Source organism: Eucalyptus grandis, chromosome 5, assembly GCF_016545825.1.
Source record: "Eucalyptus grandis isolate ANBG69807.140 chromosome 5, ASM1654582v1, whole genome shotgun sequence".
NCBI lineage: Eukaryota > Viridiplantae > Streptophyta > Magnoliopsida > Myrtales > Myrtaceae > Eucalyptus > Eucalyptus grandis.
In genome coordinates, this window is record NC_052616.1 from 27,793,211 (window position 1) to 27,811,480 (window position 18,270).

The window sequence follows — 18,270 nt, forward strand, 5'->3', positions numbered from 1 at the left end:
TACCCTTTAGAAAACAAAATCTAAGCTCATTTCGACATAACATTTACCTTACATACATTACGGCAAAATGTCTCTGATTTTGACAATGTTACTTTGATACCTCTATTGAATATATCACCGCCTATCTCTTGTGACTCTTTGTGTTTTGGTTGAAAGGTTGTTCAATTTCCAACGGAAGTTGTTTCAGCACACATATTAAAGGGTCCTTATTACTATTTATTTAGACATGTCTTTTCATATATCTAAGGAATGTTAAAAGTCATGCTTTAAGCCTATATATAAACGAGTCTTGTAATCGTTTCAAAATAGAGAGTGAAAAGTTTTTTTGTTTTTTCTACAAGTAGTATATTCATCTCCTTCCTTAAAGGGCTTCTCTTGTGAGAGTGTTGTGAGAGTGTTATCAGAGCTGTGCAATTCTGATTTTCAATAATTGGTATCAGAGCAAGGTTATCTAGGACCGAAAGCATGGTTGTTAGGGACTATGAGTCAAGTCTTCCGGAGCGTAGTTCGTGAAGACGGTGGTCAAGGACCATTATTCGTGCACAGGCGGTTGAGGATCGGAATACGTCGAAGTTTTGCCGATGTACAATCAGGGACTGTGATTGATTGGTCGAGGATCAAGGTTTCTTGGAGTAGTGCTAGGCATTATTTCAAGTCAAATGGTAGATATTTCAAATTTGACGAATGGCATTGAGAAGCTCAACAACTTCAATTACAATAATTAGAGTGTCCAGATGCAGTTTTATTTGCTGGGTCAGGATTTGTGGGATATTGTTGGTGGCAGCAACACCGCAGCACCCAAAGATGATGATGCACAAAGGAGATGGAAGATAAAAGCGGGTAAGGCTCTTTACGCTCTTGTTGTAACTATCGAAGATGATTTATTACCGCACATTAGGAGCACGCAGACTCCCAGGGAGGCGTGGGATAACTTGGCAGCGTTATTCACAAGGTCGAATGATGCCAAGCTACAAAGGCTGGAGAACAAGCTGTTGTCAATGTCACAACAAAATATGATGGTGAGTCAGTATTTCTCCAAAGTTAAATTTATTTGTGACGAAATATCAAAGTTGGATCCCGCTAATGCCATCTCAGAAACAAAAATGAGAAGAATTATTATTCACAGGTTAAAGCCGGAATATAACGGTATTATTACGGCTACTCGTGGATGGGCAACTCAACCGACATTGACTGATCTGGAGAATATTCTAGCTAACCAAGAGACTTTAGATAGTCAAATGTCTAAGGTTTCGATTAAGGAAGAAAAAGTGCCATCTTTAGTGATAAAAGAGGGTTCAAGGGCTAGAGGCGAACTAGTACTGACAATAAAGATGGCAAGTCTAGGAAAAGCCATGTCGAATGGTAAAAGCAACCAGCTCATGAAGGATGGCAAAAGCGTCTAGGAGAGTTGAGCCTTCGACCAAGGGGAGCCGAGCGATGCGATGGCCAAAGACGTAGTGGATGATGTTAGTCTACGGCAAGGAGGGCCACTTTGCCAGAGATTGTCAACCGAAGAAAGTTGAAGGAAATGTCACAGCATCATCAGAGAGGAATTATTTCGATGAAGATAAGGAATGGGATTTTCAAACGCCTGTTGCAATAGTGGTGTCAAACGAGTTCGCTGCCTCTTCCGTAGTCAAGTTAAATGATGCGATGACAATAATCTCTGTAAGTGAAAAGTCGACTAATTATGATTATGACTAGATTGTTGATTCAAGGTGTTCGAGTCATATGACTAGAGATCAAGGCAAACTGTCGAACATGCGTAATTATACCGGAGGACGTGTTGTTATTACTATAGATGGCTCGAGGTTGTCAATTACTCATATCGGCGAGACGACAACTCCCGATTCAATTTACAACAAGTTGAATTGAAAAGTGTGTATCACGTGCCAAGAATGAAGAAGAATTTATTGTTTGTGTCCCAGCTCACTGACTCGGGTAATTATGTGGTGTTCGGTCCACGAGATGTTAAGATGTATCCAAGTTTGAAGTCCACTAGTCGACCAATCATGGAGGGATGTCGGTTGGAGTCTATTTACGTGATGTCTACTCAAACGGCATACGCAAACAAAACCCTAAGGAATGATACACCTATTTATGGCATGCACGGCTTAGGCATGTAACTTATCACAAGTTGAAGGTAATGATGCAAAAGAACATGCTGAGGGTCTTCCCCAGTTGGAAGTGCAAGAAAATGTGGTTTGTGCCGAGTGCCAATACGAGAAGGCACATCAACTTCCGTATGAAGAATCGTCATTCAAAGCTCGGATGCCTCTCGAGCTCGTTCACTCGGATGTGTTTGGTCCAGTGAAGCAACAATCTATTAGTGGATTCGAGTATATGATCACTTTAATTGATGACTTCTCCAAGTACGTCTGGGTTGATTTCATGAAGGAAAAATCTAAGACGTTTATTAAATTTAAGGAGAATGTTGAAAGTGAAGTAGGTGGAAAAATTCATTCCCTACGCACCGATAATGAGAGAAAGTACACTTCTTACAAGTTTACGAAGTATTTGCAAGAGTACAAGATACGTCAACAATATACTTGTCCGTATACACCACAGCATAATGGTGTTGCCAAAAGAAAGAATTGACATCTAGTTGAGACATGCAGAAGCATGTTGCACGCAAAGAATGTTCCACCGAGGTTTTAGGCCGACAGGCTACCACAAGCAAGGCTTGGTTTTATGTCACCATACGAGAAGCTATGGAATCGCAAGCCTGTGGTAAGTCACTTTAGAGTTTTCGGATGTGTATGTTATGCATTTGTGCCTGATCATCTTTGCAGCTAATTCGACAAGAAGGCAGTCCGCTGCAAATTCGTGGGATATGATGATCAACGAAAGGGGTGGAAGTGCTACGACCCTACAATAGGGAGGTGCTATACTTCAAGGAATGTGGTATTCGATGAAGTGTCGTCTTGGTGGTCAGCTCAAGCAGTCGAATTGTCAAATTCACAGCATTTCGACGAAGAGGTTGAAGAAAGGCCGAAAGAATTCAATGAGAATCAGCTTGTTGAAAAAGATGCCGAAAAAAATGTCGAAGCACAATCACCAGGATCGACAAGTTCATCTAGTGAGCATTCAAGGTCAATAGAAGAACTTCAACCAAGTCAGGTTGAAGAACTTGAAGAGGAGGAGCCTCAACTTCGGAAATCGATGAGGCAAAGGAAGTCAAACCCCAAGTATGCCAATGTAGTATTGACTGAAGATGTTGGCATGGTTGAGCCTTCGACATATGAAGAAGCCTCGAAGAGTACAGAATGGAGGAAGGCCATGGAAGAAGAAATCATCGCACTAAAGAACAATGAGACACGGGACTTGGTACCGAAACCTGAAGAGGTACATCCTATTTCTTGCAAATGGGTTTATAAACTTAAAACTCAACCGGACGAGTCAATTGAGAGGTATAAAGCACGTCTAGTGGTTTGAGGATTTTCGCAAAAATATGGGGTTGATTATGAAGAGACCTTTAGCTCGGTGGCAAAGGTTACCATTGTTTGAGTTCTATTAGCAATTGCAACAAACAAGTCGTGGAATGTGTGGCAAATGGATGTGAAGAATGCTTTCTTGCATGAAGAACTCGAGCAAGAGATATGCATAGGGAGCAACCGGATGGCTTCAAGAGCAAAATTCATCCAAAATATGTCTGCAAGTTAAAGAAAGCATTGTATGGCTTGAAGTAAGCATCGAGAACGTGGTATGGAAAAATTGCAGAATTCTTGTTGAAGAACGATTATAATGTAGCTCCAGCATACTCAAGCCTGTTTGTGAAGGCAGAATATGGAAAGGTTGCAGCTGTGTTGGTTTATGTGAATGATCTTATCATTACTAGAGATGATGAAGATGAAATATGTCGAATTAAAGCCAACCTCTCTGTGTGGTTCCAGATGAAGGAGCTTGGAGAACTAAAACACTTTCTAGGGCTCGAGATTGATAGGACAAAGGAAGGATTATTCCTATGTCAACAAAAGTATGCACGAGATTTCTCGAAAAAATTTGGAATGCTTGATTGCAAACCTATAACTACTCCGTTGGATGGGAACACAAAGCTATGTGCTGAAGAAGGTCAAGAGCTAGAAGATTCGACTATGTATAGGCAACTGGTAGGTGGTCTAATTTACCTTACCATAACTCAGCCTAACATCTCTTTTGCATTGGGAGTAGTGAGCCGATTCATGGAGAAGCCAAGGAAGCCTCACTTGGATGCAGCCAATTGTATCTTGAGATATGTAAAGAAGACTTTTGATTTTCGGCTCTTGTATAAAAAGGGATCATTGAGTGAGTTGGTCGGTCATTGTGATGCCGACTATGCTGGAGATCAACACACACGACAATTAACTATTGGATACTTGTTTAATCTTGGATCAGTAGTAGTATCCTGGTGCAGTAAAAGACAACTGACTGTGTCGTTGTCTACAACAAAAGCTGAATATAGAGCAGCAGCAATGGCAGCTCAGGAAAGCACATGGCTAGTGTAGTTATTGGATGATCTTCATCAATCAATAGGTTATTCAACAATATTGTATTGTGATAATGTATCCACTATAAGCTTGGCAAAGAATTCAAATTTCCATGCTAGGACTAAGCATGTGGAAGTCCACTATCACTTTCTGCGAGAGAAAGTGTTGGGGGGCAAGATCATGATGAAGTACATCAAGATAGGTGATCAAGTTGCTGATATTTTCACCAAAGTTCTTGGAGCTGCAAAGTTTGAAGAGTTTTGAGCTCAGCTTGGTATGGTCACGAGGACTATCCTTAGAGAGAGTAGTTGGTGAGGGGGAGTATTGAATATATTCACCGCCTATCACTCTTTGTGTTTTGGTCGAAAGACTATTCAGTTTCCAACGGAAGCCATTTCGGCACACATATTAAAGTGTCTTTATTACTATTTAATTAGACATATTGTCTTTATTACTATTTATTTATACATGTCTTTTTATATATCTAAGGAATGTCAAGATAAACAAATCTTGTAATCGTTTCAAAATAGAGAGTGAAAATATTTTTTTTTTCAGCAAGTAGTATATTCATCTCATTTCTTAAAGAGCTTCTCTTATGAGAGTGTTATTAGAGCTGTGCGATTATGATATTCAATAACCTCATGTATTTTCAACAATGGAACAAAACGTTCCACAATGAAAAGGTAATAGATATGGCACATTTTCATCTTTATCTAGCTAAATTGCCTCTAATTGATGATGCGGAAGCCACGTAGATGTAATATAACCAATGGCGGAAAGAGAGAGAGAGAGAGAGAGAGAGAGAGAGAGAGAGATTTTTTTAATTTGGGTCATATATAATAAACCATTCGAGGACAATACTGGAAAATACAATCACTAGAACAGAAAGTTGAATTTTCAAAGATACATGGCCAAACACGAGTTTAAACAAACGAATTGACGGACTTTGCTCTCAAACAACATTATCTCACAAGCTCCCCACTAGTTCTTCTCTAAAATTTTGACTGAATTTGGCCAACAACAGTTTTATCAACTTTGAATGCCTTGGCAAGAATGTCTACAGAAATATCAGGCATCGACCCAAACACGACATTAGCGATTGTAATGACACCAGGGTTTTCGCTACCAAGAGCTGCAATGGCAACTGCATTCCCAAAACCAGTATTTCTCTGGTAATGGATAAGGCCTTGAGGGAAGACAAACACATCACCCTTTTGCAAGATCTTGGAAATGAGGCGGTTGTCGGGGTTGGAAGTGATGAACCCTACTTCGAGGGTTCCTTCCAAGACTAGCAAAATCTCGCTGGCTCGTGGGTGAGTGTGGGGTGGGTTGATTCCCCATGGTGCGATGTCGATGCGCGCCATGGAGATTCCGAGAGTGTTGAGCCCTGGGAACTGGGCCACGGTCACCGGGGTGACCTTGGAGCCAACAGGGTTTGATGTGTTGCCTGGAAGATGGAGCCCACTGAAGGAGAAGTTATTTGCCTGAACTGTTGCGGGGTCCTTGCATGCTTGGCCATTCACGAGAACTGTATTGTGAGCAACAAAAAATGAATCAGTGAAGCACCAGATGGACTATAAGCCTTCTCTAGCAGTAGTTTGCACATTATTTTGCCAGGAAACGTCTTGTCCTATGAATTACATCAAAGCATGCTATCAGGGCTTTATCTAGTCAAATGAAAGCCGCTCTCAGATTACATGACGGATTCATTCTACGAAATAACTACGCAGAACCCAAAGTTCTACTAGGGAAAAAAGTAGCACCATCAAAACTCTTCACTCAGTCACGAGCATGCATTGATTACCTGAACTGCCAGCTTCAGCGACACAGAAATCCTGGAAAGGGCTATTATCAGCAGCTGCAAAAGCAAACACCAGACCCAAGAAACAAATCAAAAGCACACTTTTCGCCATCTCCAAAAGCAAAAACCTCCGCAAAATGAAGAGATCGAGTTTAACTTTTAATGGTGACGTTTCTCTCTCTCTCTCTCTCCGTGAGTAACCAAGATGGCTTTTGTTTGTTGTTGGGGATGAAATGCTACGAGGAGGTCGCCAGTATTTATATGCGTGCAAGAGCAGAAGAAAACAAAGGTTCAGATAAATGTAAAGAGGAGGTTGCTTTCCAAAGAAAGAGTCTCCTCTTGGTTTTTGGCCATCCCTTTCTATGAGAGTCCCTGTGTTGCCAAATGCAAAATGAAGGCAATTCTCTCTTGCATAATAGAGATTATAGTGTGTGGATTTATTGAGAGAGAAGGCGATTTCACGCGTAGGAAGAATTTATCAACGAAGTTGTCCCTTGACCAAGTACACGGCACGTAGCCAAAAATAGGTTCTCTTTTCTAATTTGCCATTCGGCTTTTGTTCCATTAACACATATAAGAAAACGCAAGCTCGATTGACGTGCTGCAAGAATTTTGTTTCTTACTTTGTGCTGATATAGGAAAATGACGCTTGATAAAATTCTTTTTTTTTTTTTTAAATATTTTCTTGGTAGATAATGCATTATGGGTATGAGAATGGGGAGGCTTTAATGGAATGATTGATCTATTCATAATAGCCGTATTTTGGCTTATTGTTGCACCTCATATATATACATTAAGAACGAGATGCTTTCGTTTGCGTTTAAAATTTATGTTATTGTACTAATCTTACCTATTGATTTTTGCGTGAATACAACTCTAGCAATGTGCTTTGGTTTTCATCGATTGAATAATTATGAAACATACTTATGTGATATTTAAGTTCAAAATACTATCACATAGTTTCTTTAGGCATGAATTTTAGGCCATTTTTCAACAATTTATAAACATCATCGTACCTAGCTATCAAATGAGTGGGGACGGGTCAAGTTGGACTTGGAATAAATAGAAATTTGGTTTGACCTAATTGACTTATTTAAACTATATTGATCCATTTTTATGCAACACAATTTAAGTAACTCATACCCGACCCAATTTAGATCACATATACCTAACCCAACTTGGGCTTCAATTTTTAACAGTTTTTATCCTTAAATTTTTTGCCTCTAAAGAATGGGTGGCTCCATATATTGACTCCTTGAATCAGTGAGGAAGCTCTGATTGAATAGGGTCGTTGGCATGGATTTTGCGTGGCACATGAGTAAAATGGAGACTTGGGTGAGTGTTGCATAGACAAACAAGCACACTTGTGTGGACCAATTCAAGAAACGGGTTTTGGATATGGGTGAGCATCGGTCCAAGGTCAACCCTAAACCAACCCAAAATCGGCCCAACCCTACCGGTCCTAGCCCAGTTCATAGGAAAACTGGGTCGGTCTTTGGTCCTAGAATTCCTAGACTAGCACTATGCGAGTTGGTTTTCGGTCCTGGGAGTTTATGGTCGATCCAACCCGGACCAACCCTGACTATATATATATATATTATTTATAATTTTTTATATAAAGAAAACATTAAAATAAACAATGTCAACAACATTAAACAGCTCTTTAATGAAAAGTTCAAGTATCTTTACATGTTCTTTAATAACTTAGGGCGCATTTGATAATGTTTCTGTTCCGAGAAACAATTTTTGAACAAAAATAGTTTTTTTTTTTTGTTTCTATTCTAGGGAACAATTTATGAATATAAGAATGCACTTAGTAACTGTAAAAAATTTATATTCCAGAATAGAAATACGTTTGGTAAACTTGTTTAATTTTTAAATATTTTTTTAATATTTTTTTCTTTTTTTCTTCTTTCTTTTTATTTTTCATTTTTTTCTTCTTTTCTTCCTTTTGGCCGATGAGGGTTGGTGGCTTTACTAGCCCCGGTGAGGCTCGACCTCGCCGAGCCACCGCTAGGTCGACGCACCCGATGGCCCGGCGAGACCGAGCCTCACGGTGGCTAGGCGAGCTTGACCTCACTAGATCTAGGTGAGGATGAGCCTCGCCGGTGACCTCGCTTGGCCACTGAGGCCACCGACGAGGCTTGGCCTCACCCGTGATGCGAGGTTGACGTCGCCAGGGGCTAGCGACCCTCCGGCAAAATCACCGACCAAAAGGAAGAAGAAGGAAGGAAGAAGAAGGAAATAAAAAGAAGAATAAAAAGAGAAAAAAAAAAGTGTTTCTCCGAATTGTTTCCAAGAACAAGAAACAAGTTATTTTATTTTTTTTATTTCTTATTTCAATTCCAAATTTGTTTCCGATAACAAAAGTATAAACAAATGTGTTTTTGTTCTTTTTTTTTGTTCCCAGAACAAAAGAATAGAAATTTATGTTCTGGAAAACAAAAATAAAAATAAACAAACAGGCCCTTGAATTTTTAATGTCTTTTACGGCGTCAATAGTCATAATTTACGAAGGAGGAAAATGTTTTTATGAGAAGTCCTCACAGCGTCCAAAATGGCATAAACGACTCTTTATGGCATCTTCTTGTAGTACTTATTCTCTTCTGTATTATATGTCCTCTTAGTTTTCAATTTGGCAAAATTGAAATAAACAACTTCTTCGCTTGCCACTCGACACTTGCCTTCTCGCTTTGAGTCACTTGTGCCACTTGTCGCTCGATGCTCGCTTGGCTTATTGCTCCCCACTCGATACTCAATGCTCACCCCACTTGACCCTCACCACTTGCCTTTCTTAGTGACCACACTTGTCATCGAACTTATTGGGTCGGTCTGGTCCTCAATTGCCATTTCAAGTAGTACAAAAAATGAAATAAAAAAATTATTGGTGGGTTCCGGATTGACCCTGAAACCGGACTGAACCCATTGGATCAGTTCGGTCCTTAATCACTTTTTCAATGAGCACAAAAAATGAAATAAAAATTATCGGTTGGTCTCGAATTGACTTTGAATCGGACCGACCACCGAGTCGGTCCAATCCTTGGTCCTAAAAATTGAGAACCAATACCGTGCGAGTTGATCCTAGGTTAAGGGTTAACCGGCCTAGCCCGACCATGCTCACCTTCAATTTTGGATTGGGGCATGAAGATGGTGGTGAGGCAAAGGATGGTGGATCTTGTGTAGGTGACAAAGAAAGCCTTCACTTTTGCAAACCCATTCGCTTTCAAAAGGTCAAGTTTAAATTGACATATATTTTAGAATTGGCACTTGCTTTATATTTTGAAAATAAAAATTTATATGGCGGATTGAAATGACTTTATGTACATGGTGACAATTTTTACCCGCGATAAATGCCAAATTTTCTTTTTTAATGATTTAACCAAAATAGAAAAAAAAAAATAAACGCTTTATTTCACGATGATCTAATTGAACTTTCAGTTTGCAAATGAATTTGGCATTTACTTCAAATTTTGGAAAATAAAATTATTTAAAAAAAAAAAACAAGAAGATCTTGTCCGATACGTCTCTATAGTTTGAGACAGATCAGCAAATAAAATTAATAAATTAAGAAGAAATCTGGAAGCTATGCAAAAGGAAACGTAGAATCTATTGTATCATCTGGAAGCTAGATCCAGAAGAACAGTACATACCATAAGAAGTACCTGCAGAACAGCGATGCCTGAACTATTTGATCCATCATAACTTAAATAGAAATCAAAGCTACTTGACAACGGAATGTACTCGGACTTTATCTAGTAAGTTCTACCAACAAGAAGAAAATGATGCTTCTAATGAATTTGTTGGAATCACCACATCATCCAACTCAGTTGTTTAGCGTACGGGCAACTGTAAGAGCTAAAGCTTCAGTGAACTTGGGGTCTCTAACTAAAGAAGCTGCATATTCTTCGATCTTGGCGCAATCGCTGCTTCTATTGCCAAAGCTGAGATTCTTGCTTAGATAAGAGGGCTTGGGGTCCGGAGGTAAACTGCTTCTGGAGAGACTGAGATCGAGAGTGATAGGCAGTTGTATGGAGCTTGGCGACATCGTTGGCATTAGTGTAAGATCGCGATTCACTGGCTGACCTCTTGGTGAATGGTCTGAGCGTAAAGGAAGGTGATCGCTGTTGGGGACATCGACGGTCCCGTGGTTGTGTAGTCCTTCATAGGTCGCAACAAGAAGAGTCCTGTCTTCTGCGCTCCTTTGGACCTATAATAATATCCATTGAGAATCGCCCGAAATTATGGTCAGCGCAAATAATATCCTTGTTCTGGTAGGAATCCAATGTGCAGAAATTACTTTCTCAGGGATGCATGAGTTTGAGAATGAGTTTTCTTTATGACATCCCCATGAAATATGAGGGAGTCAAGTCCTTTGATAATCTGTGTTGATCGCTTGTTAATCTAAAAAATAACAAGTAATTGGGTATCATCAGAAAAGAGTGTGAGTCCTATCTATTTTTGTACCATGCTAAGAAAGGCAGTGTCTTAACTGGAAGAGATCTGGTTAATTAACATTTTTGAGACTTTTATTTCCTAGATCCAGCGTTGCATCTATGACGAGATACTACTCCACAAGCGCCGTTGTATTACAGAAGAGACGAAGTGATCGAGCGAACATGATTTATACCTTCTTCTTGACAGGGCACCCCAGAGCCACGGAGCACCGATAATAAGCTCGAGGGGACGGATTATCCTTCGTGACCTTCTGTCCATGTTTTTTCCATTGATATCCATCTCTCACTACCTAAGCAATAAGAAGAACAACGACCCTCACTATTCAAACTTAAGCAACCCGCTGACGCAGGTTTGCTAAATTGTGAAATCAAAGAAATAGCCAAACGGTTTCACTGCAAGAGACGTACAAAGCTCTTGTCCTCCTCGTCCACTTTGACAAAGATCTTAGACGATTTAGTGAAAGGGAATTCTTCAATCCTTGCTCTCTTGTTGGAGTCGTGATGATATGGAGGACAATGGCTTTCCCGGAGATGGGTTTCAAGGATGCTGCTTTTGCTCCCAATGACTTCAACCATGACTTTGAGAGTTTCATTCTCCTTCCTCAATCGTTCTAATTCATCTCGAAATATTTTCTCCTGACCAAACGTATTTGAAGACATTTCCTATTTAAGATAAGAATTTCAACATGAATTGCAGCATTCTAAATTTGACGAGATGGTTCAAATAATATATAATTTCTTTCCATGGCCTCAGAAAATTCACTCAATTGGTCTTTGAACTCATGTTGTTTCTAAGATCAAATGTCGAAAATTGCGAAAGAAAAAACATTTGACGAATTAAACCTTTTGACAACTTTGGTTACGCAGAAGAAAAAGTTTTCAGCAGAAGGGTTTTAAAAAGATGAAGAAACGCGTATTTTGTTCAAATCTGATGACCATCCAGATGTAATGGACCTGGCGTTGTATCTCGTTTGTCGATCAAGATTTCTTCAACCGGCATGTGTAATGAAGATCCGCAGAAACAAAGCCATACTAACCGTTTCCTTCTCATGAGAACCAGGAACATCCATGAACGAAAACATAAGCAGAGATAAGAGAACGAAACACTTCCAACTCTTTCGGCAATGAGTAAGAGAGAGACCACGGCGCCTATATATTGACGGAAGAAAACGATGAAGCTACGAGAGAATGGATAAGGTTTCGCTGTGATATATTCAGATTCAGATATGGGTGAGAGTCGATATTTCTTTAATGCGTATGATGGACTCAGACTTGTCTAAGTGAGCAGTTATCAGACCATATACAAGAAAGGAGATAACCCTTGGAGGCGGCTGCTTTGTCTGGTCTTTGCCTTGTTGGGGAGCAAGACGTTGAAAATCAAACCCATGCTTTTGGGTTGGAAGAAATTATTTGCAGTATTGGAGAATATCCTAGGATCGGGACGAGCGCACGTACAATGAATTACGTCACATCAATCACGTAATTGGCGTTCCAATTTCCTCCCGCTTTCCTCGGTCCGCCGTCATGTTTTACGAGAAGAGTTTCAGTCCACTTTCTTCTGCTTTGGGTCTGACGTGTTTGAGCGGTTTGCCATCGAGATTTGACCGTATCTATCAGTCGATTGGACTGTTCGAGTAGCAAGTGGGTAGGTACTTAGATTTCCTAATCCAGAATCATTTTGATTAACCGATTTAATTATATAGTTTGCAAAAAGATGAGATACTTACATTGGACCTTTCATTTTCCTGAACCACGACGGCGTGTTTCAACCGAGAAGGCTTCACGGGGATCCAGACTGGTCCCCTTACCCTCGTAGGGGGTGTGGACAAGAGAACCAATGGGGTTGGTATATTTTTATCGAGACCCCAAACCCAGGCCTCTACTTAGACTTTTTTGGTGGTCAGAGCCTTTTAAAGACCTGCTCAAGTCCATAGTTTGCAAAAGGATGAGATACTTGCATTCTGCTTGAGGCCTACAATTAAAGAGTGAATTGAGTGATTATTGGATCTATTCAAGAAATTATGTGGTTTGTGCTTTGAATCAAATTAGAATCAAAATTAATCCACTGTGGAGTTGGATGGCTAGATTAGTTACCATGCTTAATTTGAAGGTACTCCGTATTTTATTTTTCTTTTTATATTATAATGATGCAAATTTTATTGTTCGAGATCAAAGATGCGAATCTTTTTGCTGTGCCAACAGATTTCAATAAGTGTTGAATGTCAAAATACTGTTGGTAAATGATAGATGATGTGACAAAAAAAAAAAAAGAAATGTTAGGTGGCCTTTTTTAGGTAAATATTTAATACTTTGTCCTTACCAACTTTAATTTGCAAAACTTACCAGCGTAATAAATATGATATGAAATTACTAACACCAACTCAGAAAAATTTGCTAGTTTTTTTATATATTAAATTATCTGTTAATTTTATTTATCGACTTTCATTTGAGTTACTTACCGACATTCAATTTTTCAATTTATCAACTATTCTATTGAGTTGCCGGTTTTTATTTACCTTGGTTAGCAATCAGTTATATTTACTAACTATTTTTAAAGACCACCCCCAAAATTGGCGTGACTCAAACAATTTTTCTCCCATTAGATTTCACAAATATTGGGCCTCAAACTCTCAATAAACTTACATACCAAAATTTATTTGATTTTTCAATTTGCCAACTTTTTATTAATCTTTTACAAATTTATTGGTAAGCAACTCAAACAAGAGTTTGTAACCCAAATCTAGTTGGTAATTTTATTGGAGAAGTTTGCATGTCACAAAAATGAAGGTTGATAATTTCATAAAATAGTTGGTAAATTTAAGCCATTGGTAAGAAAGGTTAATAAGTTAGTAAATGATAAAAGAAGGTTTTTTGACAGAAAAAGAGATGGCTATTTATAAAAGCCAAATAAGCATTGGTAACTTACTCAAAAGGAGTTTTTATCCGTAATATTATTCAGTGAGTTAATTGGAGAAAACTTGGTAATTGTTCGATGATACAAAAGAAGAAGGAAGGAGGAGGGAGGGGAAAAAAGAAAAAAAAAAAGGCAAAAAGATTAAAAATTAATAAAATAATTCAAAAAATAAAATATTATTAAAAAATTTGTTGTCGGCGCCAGCTGATGACCACATCAGCGTTGGCCGACCAATTTTTGCCAGAATGACTGAACTAACACAATTGTAAAAGGTTTAGGAGTCAATCGGTTAAAAAAATATAAATAATGAATTGGCACAATTGCAAAAAGTTTAGAACTTTTTTGGTAATTCTCCTTGATCTTCTTCCTTTGTTTTCGATCAAAATCATTTGGTGGCATTCTTCCTTTCTTGAATGATATAACAATAGTTTCACCGCTTTTATTAAAACGTGTTAGAAAATGTATATGTTTCAAATATAAACCAAGTGGCCTTTAGGAGTATGTTTGTTTAAGTGAAAGTGTTTTTGAAAATTATTTTTTGGATTTTTATCTATTTGATTCACCGAAAACGACTCAACCAAAATTACTTTCTAGTATACAGTAAAAACCCTTTCCGAAATTAGGGAAGTGATGGCCACAGATCTCACTCCTCTCTTTGCTCGCACACCTTGTCGAGTGGGGTAAGCATTGAAGCCATGGATGCCACGTCTCCGAATCATCCTCCAAAGTAGCACCCGATCCCTCTCCGCCGTTTCCTCCAGCCTTTGCTGCGAACGAGTCGCCTCATCTGGTGCGATCCATCGAAAAGCAAAGACCAGCGACATCAAAGTCACCTCCGAAGGTTGAGATGCCTCTTACTAAGGCCAAGGCTTGGAGCTAGAGCCGATCTCCTTCGCCGCCACACCAAGGAAGTCAAACTCGATGGTGCCCTTGGAGATCTTCTCCTCCTTCTCATGGATCACGAACTAACCATTTTTCATCACATATCACTAAATAAAGGAAAATTCAAAAAAAAATTCAAAAAATGATTTCTGAAATCAATTTCTTTTATTATAAAGCTTTCTCTCAAACAACCGCACCATTATTTTCTAAACCTACTCACACTTGTTATAAATAATTCAGAAAACTCATATACCACTAGATCCTTTAAAAACGAGTTAAAAAAAGGGCCTACAGCCCCTATTAGCACCTCTGGCCATAACCACCGTATATGTCGCAATCATTTTTAAGTGCGGTGATACATCTTCTCTGCTAGCATTTTCAGAACCCTTGCCGACGCCAACGATGAATTTTTGTTGTTGGGGTAGATTGTAATATTTTGAAGATATTGATAAAGCAAAAGCAAAGTTCTCTGGATATTAAAGTAATGATATTAGTCGATCGTCAATCACATTTGTTGTTTACTAAAGGAGTATGACATGTCAACATTATATATTTGCTGTATGTCAAGTGTATCTAGTTAAAGTTACGACTTTTTTTTTGTCATTTACGATTTGCAAATAGTCATTTTGATTGCTTTCTAAAAGCCATATCTTGTCCATGGTAGGCTGGTTACATCACAAAAATTCATATATCAAAAGAACGTAACTCTTGATCAATATGAATATAAGAGTTCAAAGCTCAAATTCCATGGAAGTGAGCTTCACTACTACGCCTTCATGATCGTCAACAATTGGTTAGTGCACGGCTGCAGGCGAAGGCAGCCCAGCCCAGCTGGCGAGAAGCGCCTCGCCCGCCGTCGATGGGGTTGGCCTTACCCAGATCATTGCCTGCTAGGGTGCCTTCACCGTCAGCTGACAAGACCTTGGAGGTGAGTCTCTTAAGAAGGAAAGAGAAGTATAGAGAGGAAGAGAGAGAGAGAGTCTGTTATGTTGAGAGAAAGTAATGGTGAGAAGGAAGAGATGGAGTAATTTGATAAGTGGGATCTAACCTTGCCACATGTCAATCAATTAATGTAGTGTTCTACTGTTAACATTGAAAATCAGATCAACACAATATTTCTCGAGTAAAAGTAACTATTAAATAGGATCACAATTGTAAATTAAAATCAGCCAATGACGATACTGTAAACAATAATTAATACAACGGAAGCAAAACACCACCCTAAACAGATCAATAAATAAAATCTGCTCTCAAACAACATTATCTCACATGCTCCCCACTAGTTTCTTGTCTAAAATTTTGATTGAATTTGGCTAACAACAGTTTTATCAACTTGGAATGCCTTGGCTAGAATGTCTACAGAAATATGAGGCATCGACCTAAACACAACATTAGCGATTGTAATAACACCAGGGCTTTGGCTACCAAGAGCTGCAATAGCCACTGCATTCCCAAAACCGGTATTTCTCTGGTAATGGATAAGGCCTTGGGGGAACACGAACACGTCACCCTTTTGCAAGATCTTCGAAATGAGGCGGTTGTCGGGGTTGGAAGTGACGAACCCTACTTCGAGGGTTCCTTCCAAGACTAACAAGATCTCGGTGGCTCGTGGGTGAGTGTGGGGCGGGTTGATTCCCCATGGTGCGATGTCGATACGCGCCATGGAAATTCCGAGAGTGTTGAGCCCTGGGAGCTGGTTCACGGTCACTGGCGTGACCTTGGAGCCGACAGGGTTTGACGTGTTGCCTGGAAGATGAAGCCCACCGAAGGAGAAGTCATTTGCCTGAACTGTTTTGGGGTCCTTGCAAGCTAGGCCATTCACGGACACTGTATTGTGAGGAACAAAAATTTAATTAGAAAAGCAGCAAATAGTTTTTACTAGTACAACTTGAAGCTTGCAAGATGAGGGGGCAACAAATAATACTGATGGGTTTTAAGAATCTCCAGAAAATCATCTTTGCTTTGTTTTTACCTAACTAACCTCAAACGAACGCTGTTCTCAGATTACATGAAATAGACAAACTCATCCCACACTATTAACTACAAAGAAGCTGAAGTTCTCCCAGGGAAAACAGAAGAACTATCGGAACTCTTAACACAGTCACACATATGCATTTATTACCTGAACTGCCAGCTTGAGCAACACAGAAATCCTGGAGAGGGCTATCATCAGCTGCCGCAAAAGCAAATGCTAGACCCAAGAAACAAATCAAAAGCACACTTTTCACCATCTCCAAAAGCAAGAAATCTCCCCAAAATGAAGGGACCGAGTTTAACTTTTGAACAGGGACTTTTTTTGTTCCTCTCCGTGAGTAATCAAGATGGCATATGTTTGCTGGTGTGGATGAAATACTGTGAGGAGGATGCGAGTATTTATAATGCGTGCAAGAGCAGAAGAAAACAAAGGGTTCAGACAAATTTAGGAGTACATATAAATATAAGGAGGAGGCCACTTTCTAAAGAAGGAGTCTCGTCTTGGTTCTTGGCCGTCCCTCTTGAAGAGAATCAATGTGTTGCCAAATGCAAAGTAGACGCATTTCTCTCTTCTATAGTAGTGATGATAGTTTTTGAAGGCAATGTGACGCGTAAGAAGAATTGATCAGCGAAATTGACCCTTGACCAAGTACCCACCTCGCAGCCAAAAACAAGTTCTCTTTTTAATTTCGCATTCGGCTTTTGTTACATTGACGCGTATAAGAAAAAGCATAGAGCCTCAAGCTACATTAATGTGCTGAGAATATTTTCTCTTTCTTTGTTTGCGCAATGTATAGTTTATTGATTTCCTTCTTCTTTTTTTAATATCTTTTTGGCAGCTAATGCATTATAGGAATGAGAATGGAGACGCTTGATTGGAAGGCTTGGGCAACTTATAATTGCCGTATTTTGGGACATCGTTGCACCATCTGTCCTTCGAGAAGGAAAGTCGGCTCAAACAATTTCGTCTCTTTCGGCACCCTTCCACTCATTATGCTTTGTTCATATTGAGTATAAGCCGATGCCGTTGCTTGTACATTTTGGCTTAGCTTAATACAATTACTGTTCACCAAAAAAAAAAAAACAATTCCGTCTCTTTCTAACATCAAACGGGCTATACGGTGGGCAAAATGTTTGTGCCTTTTCTGGCCCCGAAAGATAGTATGTCTTAACCACTCAACAGCTATTCCATTCCTACTGTCCAATGAGCCGCTCTTAAATAATCCCTTGTTTGCCAGATATGCTACTAATGGCATAGAGAATGGGATCTGTCATCTTGATATAGACGGTTTAAGCTTGTCTTATATTTATTCAAGTACTTGGAGCATGAAATAGAAAGTGGATTTACTTGGCTTTTGTTAAATCTTTGTCAATGCATTGGTAGATAATTGGAAAAATTCCAAATAAGAGTATGAAGTGTCATCATTTTGTCAAATAAGAGCTTAAACTAAATATTGGTTTAAATAAGAGCCTCAAATAAGGGCATTTGGCCAGTCGGCGATTATTTTAGCCATTGGATGGTACTTTTGGTCTAAAAAAATTGTAACTATATATTTTTAAAATTTTTTTTTTTTTTTTCTTTTTCTTTTTTTTTCTTCTTTTTTTTCCTTTTTCCTCTTCCCTCCCCAACCATCGCCGTCAATGTCCGACGGAGATCACTCAATTCAAACGAGGGCCACCCTCGGCGACATCGGGCGAGGGTGATCACTCAATTCTAACGGAAATGACGATGAAAGTCTTAGAAATTGCTGACCAGGGGCTTAGGATTGTGGAACCGAG

General features: G+C 39.2%; 3 protein-coding genes across 4 annotated transcripts; all 3 read right to left on the reverse strand.

Moving 5' to 3' along the window:
- Positions 1 to 5,458: 5,458 nt before the first annotated feature.
- Positions 5,459 to 6,379, reverse strand: LOC104441562 (putative germin-like protein 2-1). Its single transcript, XM_039312395.1, has 2 exons — positions 6,271 to 6,379; positions 5,459 to 5,994 (listed from the first exon to the last, which is right to left on the reverse strand). Exons 1-2 carry the CDS (start codon positions 6,377 to 6,379, stop codon positions 5,459 to 5,461), a joined length of 645 nt encoding a protein of 214 aa, XP_039168329.1.
- A 3,475-nt stretch (positions 6,380 to 9,854) lies between these two features.
- On the reverse strand, positions 9,855 to 11,983 carry LOC104443071 (WRKY transcription factor WRKY76). Of its 2 annotated transcripts, none has more exons than XM_039311865.1 (4): positions 11,759 to 11,983; positions 11,130 to 11,357; positions 10,895 to 11,011; positions 9,855 to 10,474 (listed from the first exon to the last, which is right to left on the reverse strand). In XM_039311865.1, the coding sequence occupies exons 1-4, from the start codon at positions 11,801 to 11,803 to the stop codon at positions 10,091 to 10,093; spliced, it is 774 nt and encodes a 257-aa protein (XP_039167799.1). In that variant the 5' UTR covers positions 11,804 to 11,983; the 3' UTR covers positions 9,855 to 10,090. The 2 variants fall into 2 exon arrangements, with proteins under 2 accessions (XP_039167799.1, XP_010054736.3); XM_010056434.3 differs by having other exon boundaries at positions 11,130 to 11,384.
- Positions 11,984 to 15,808: 3,825 nt separating this feature from the next.
- Positions 15,809 to 16,748, reverse strand: LOC104441564 (putative germin-like protein 2-1). The gene is made up of 2 exons (XM_010054710.2): positions 16,640 to 16,748; positions 15,809 to 16,344 (listed from the first exon to the last, which is right to left on the reverse strand). The coding sequence occupies exons 1-2, from the start codon at positions 16,746 to 16,748 to the stop codon at positions 15,809 to 15,811; spliced, it is 645 nt and encodes a 214-aa protein (XP_010053012.2).
- Between the last annotated feature and the right edge of the window lie 1,522 nt (positions 16,749 to 18,270).

Bases quoted from the DNA above. Each gene is read 5' to 3' on its own strand.
- LOC104441564 (XM_010054710.2), bottom strand. From the start codon at position 16,748: ATGGTGAAAAGTGTGCTTTTGATTTGTTTCTTGGGTCTAGCATTTGCT. The intron at 16,345-16,639 runs GTAATAAATGCA...CTCACAATACAG, and splicing joins TGCTCAAGCTGGCAGTTCAG to TGTCCGTGAATGGCCTAGCT.
- LOC104443071 (XM_010056434.3), bottom strand. From the start codon at position 11,803: ATGTTTTCGTTCATGGATGTTCCTGGTTCTCATGAGAAGGAAACG. The intron at 11,385-11,758 runs GTTAGTATGGCT...TATCTTAAATAG, and splicing joins GTTCTCATGAGAAGGAAACG to GAAATGTCTTCAAATACGTT. The intron at 11,012-11,129 runs GTACGTCTCTTG...CTTATTGCTTAG, and splicing joins ACGAGGAGGACAAGAGCTTT to GTAGTGAGAGATGGATATCA.
- LOC104441562 (XM_039312395.1), bottom strand. From the start codon at position 6,379: ATGGCGAAAAGTGTGCTTTTGATTTGTTTCTTGGGTCTGGTGTTTGCT. The intron at 5,995-6,270 runs GTAATCAATGCA...CTCACAATACAG, and splicing joins CGCTGAAGCTGGCAGTTCAG to TTCTCGTGAATGGCCAAGCA.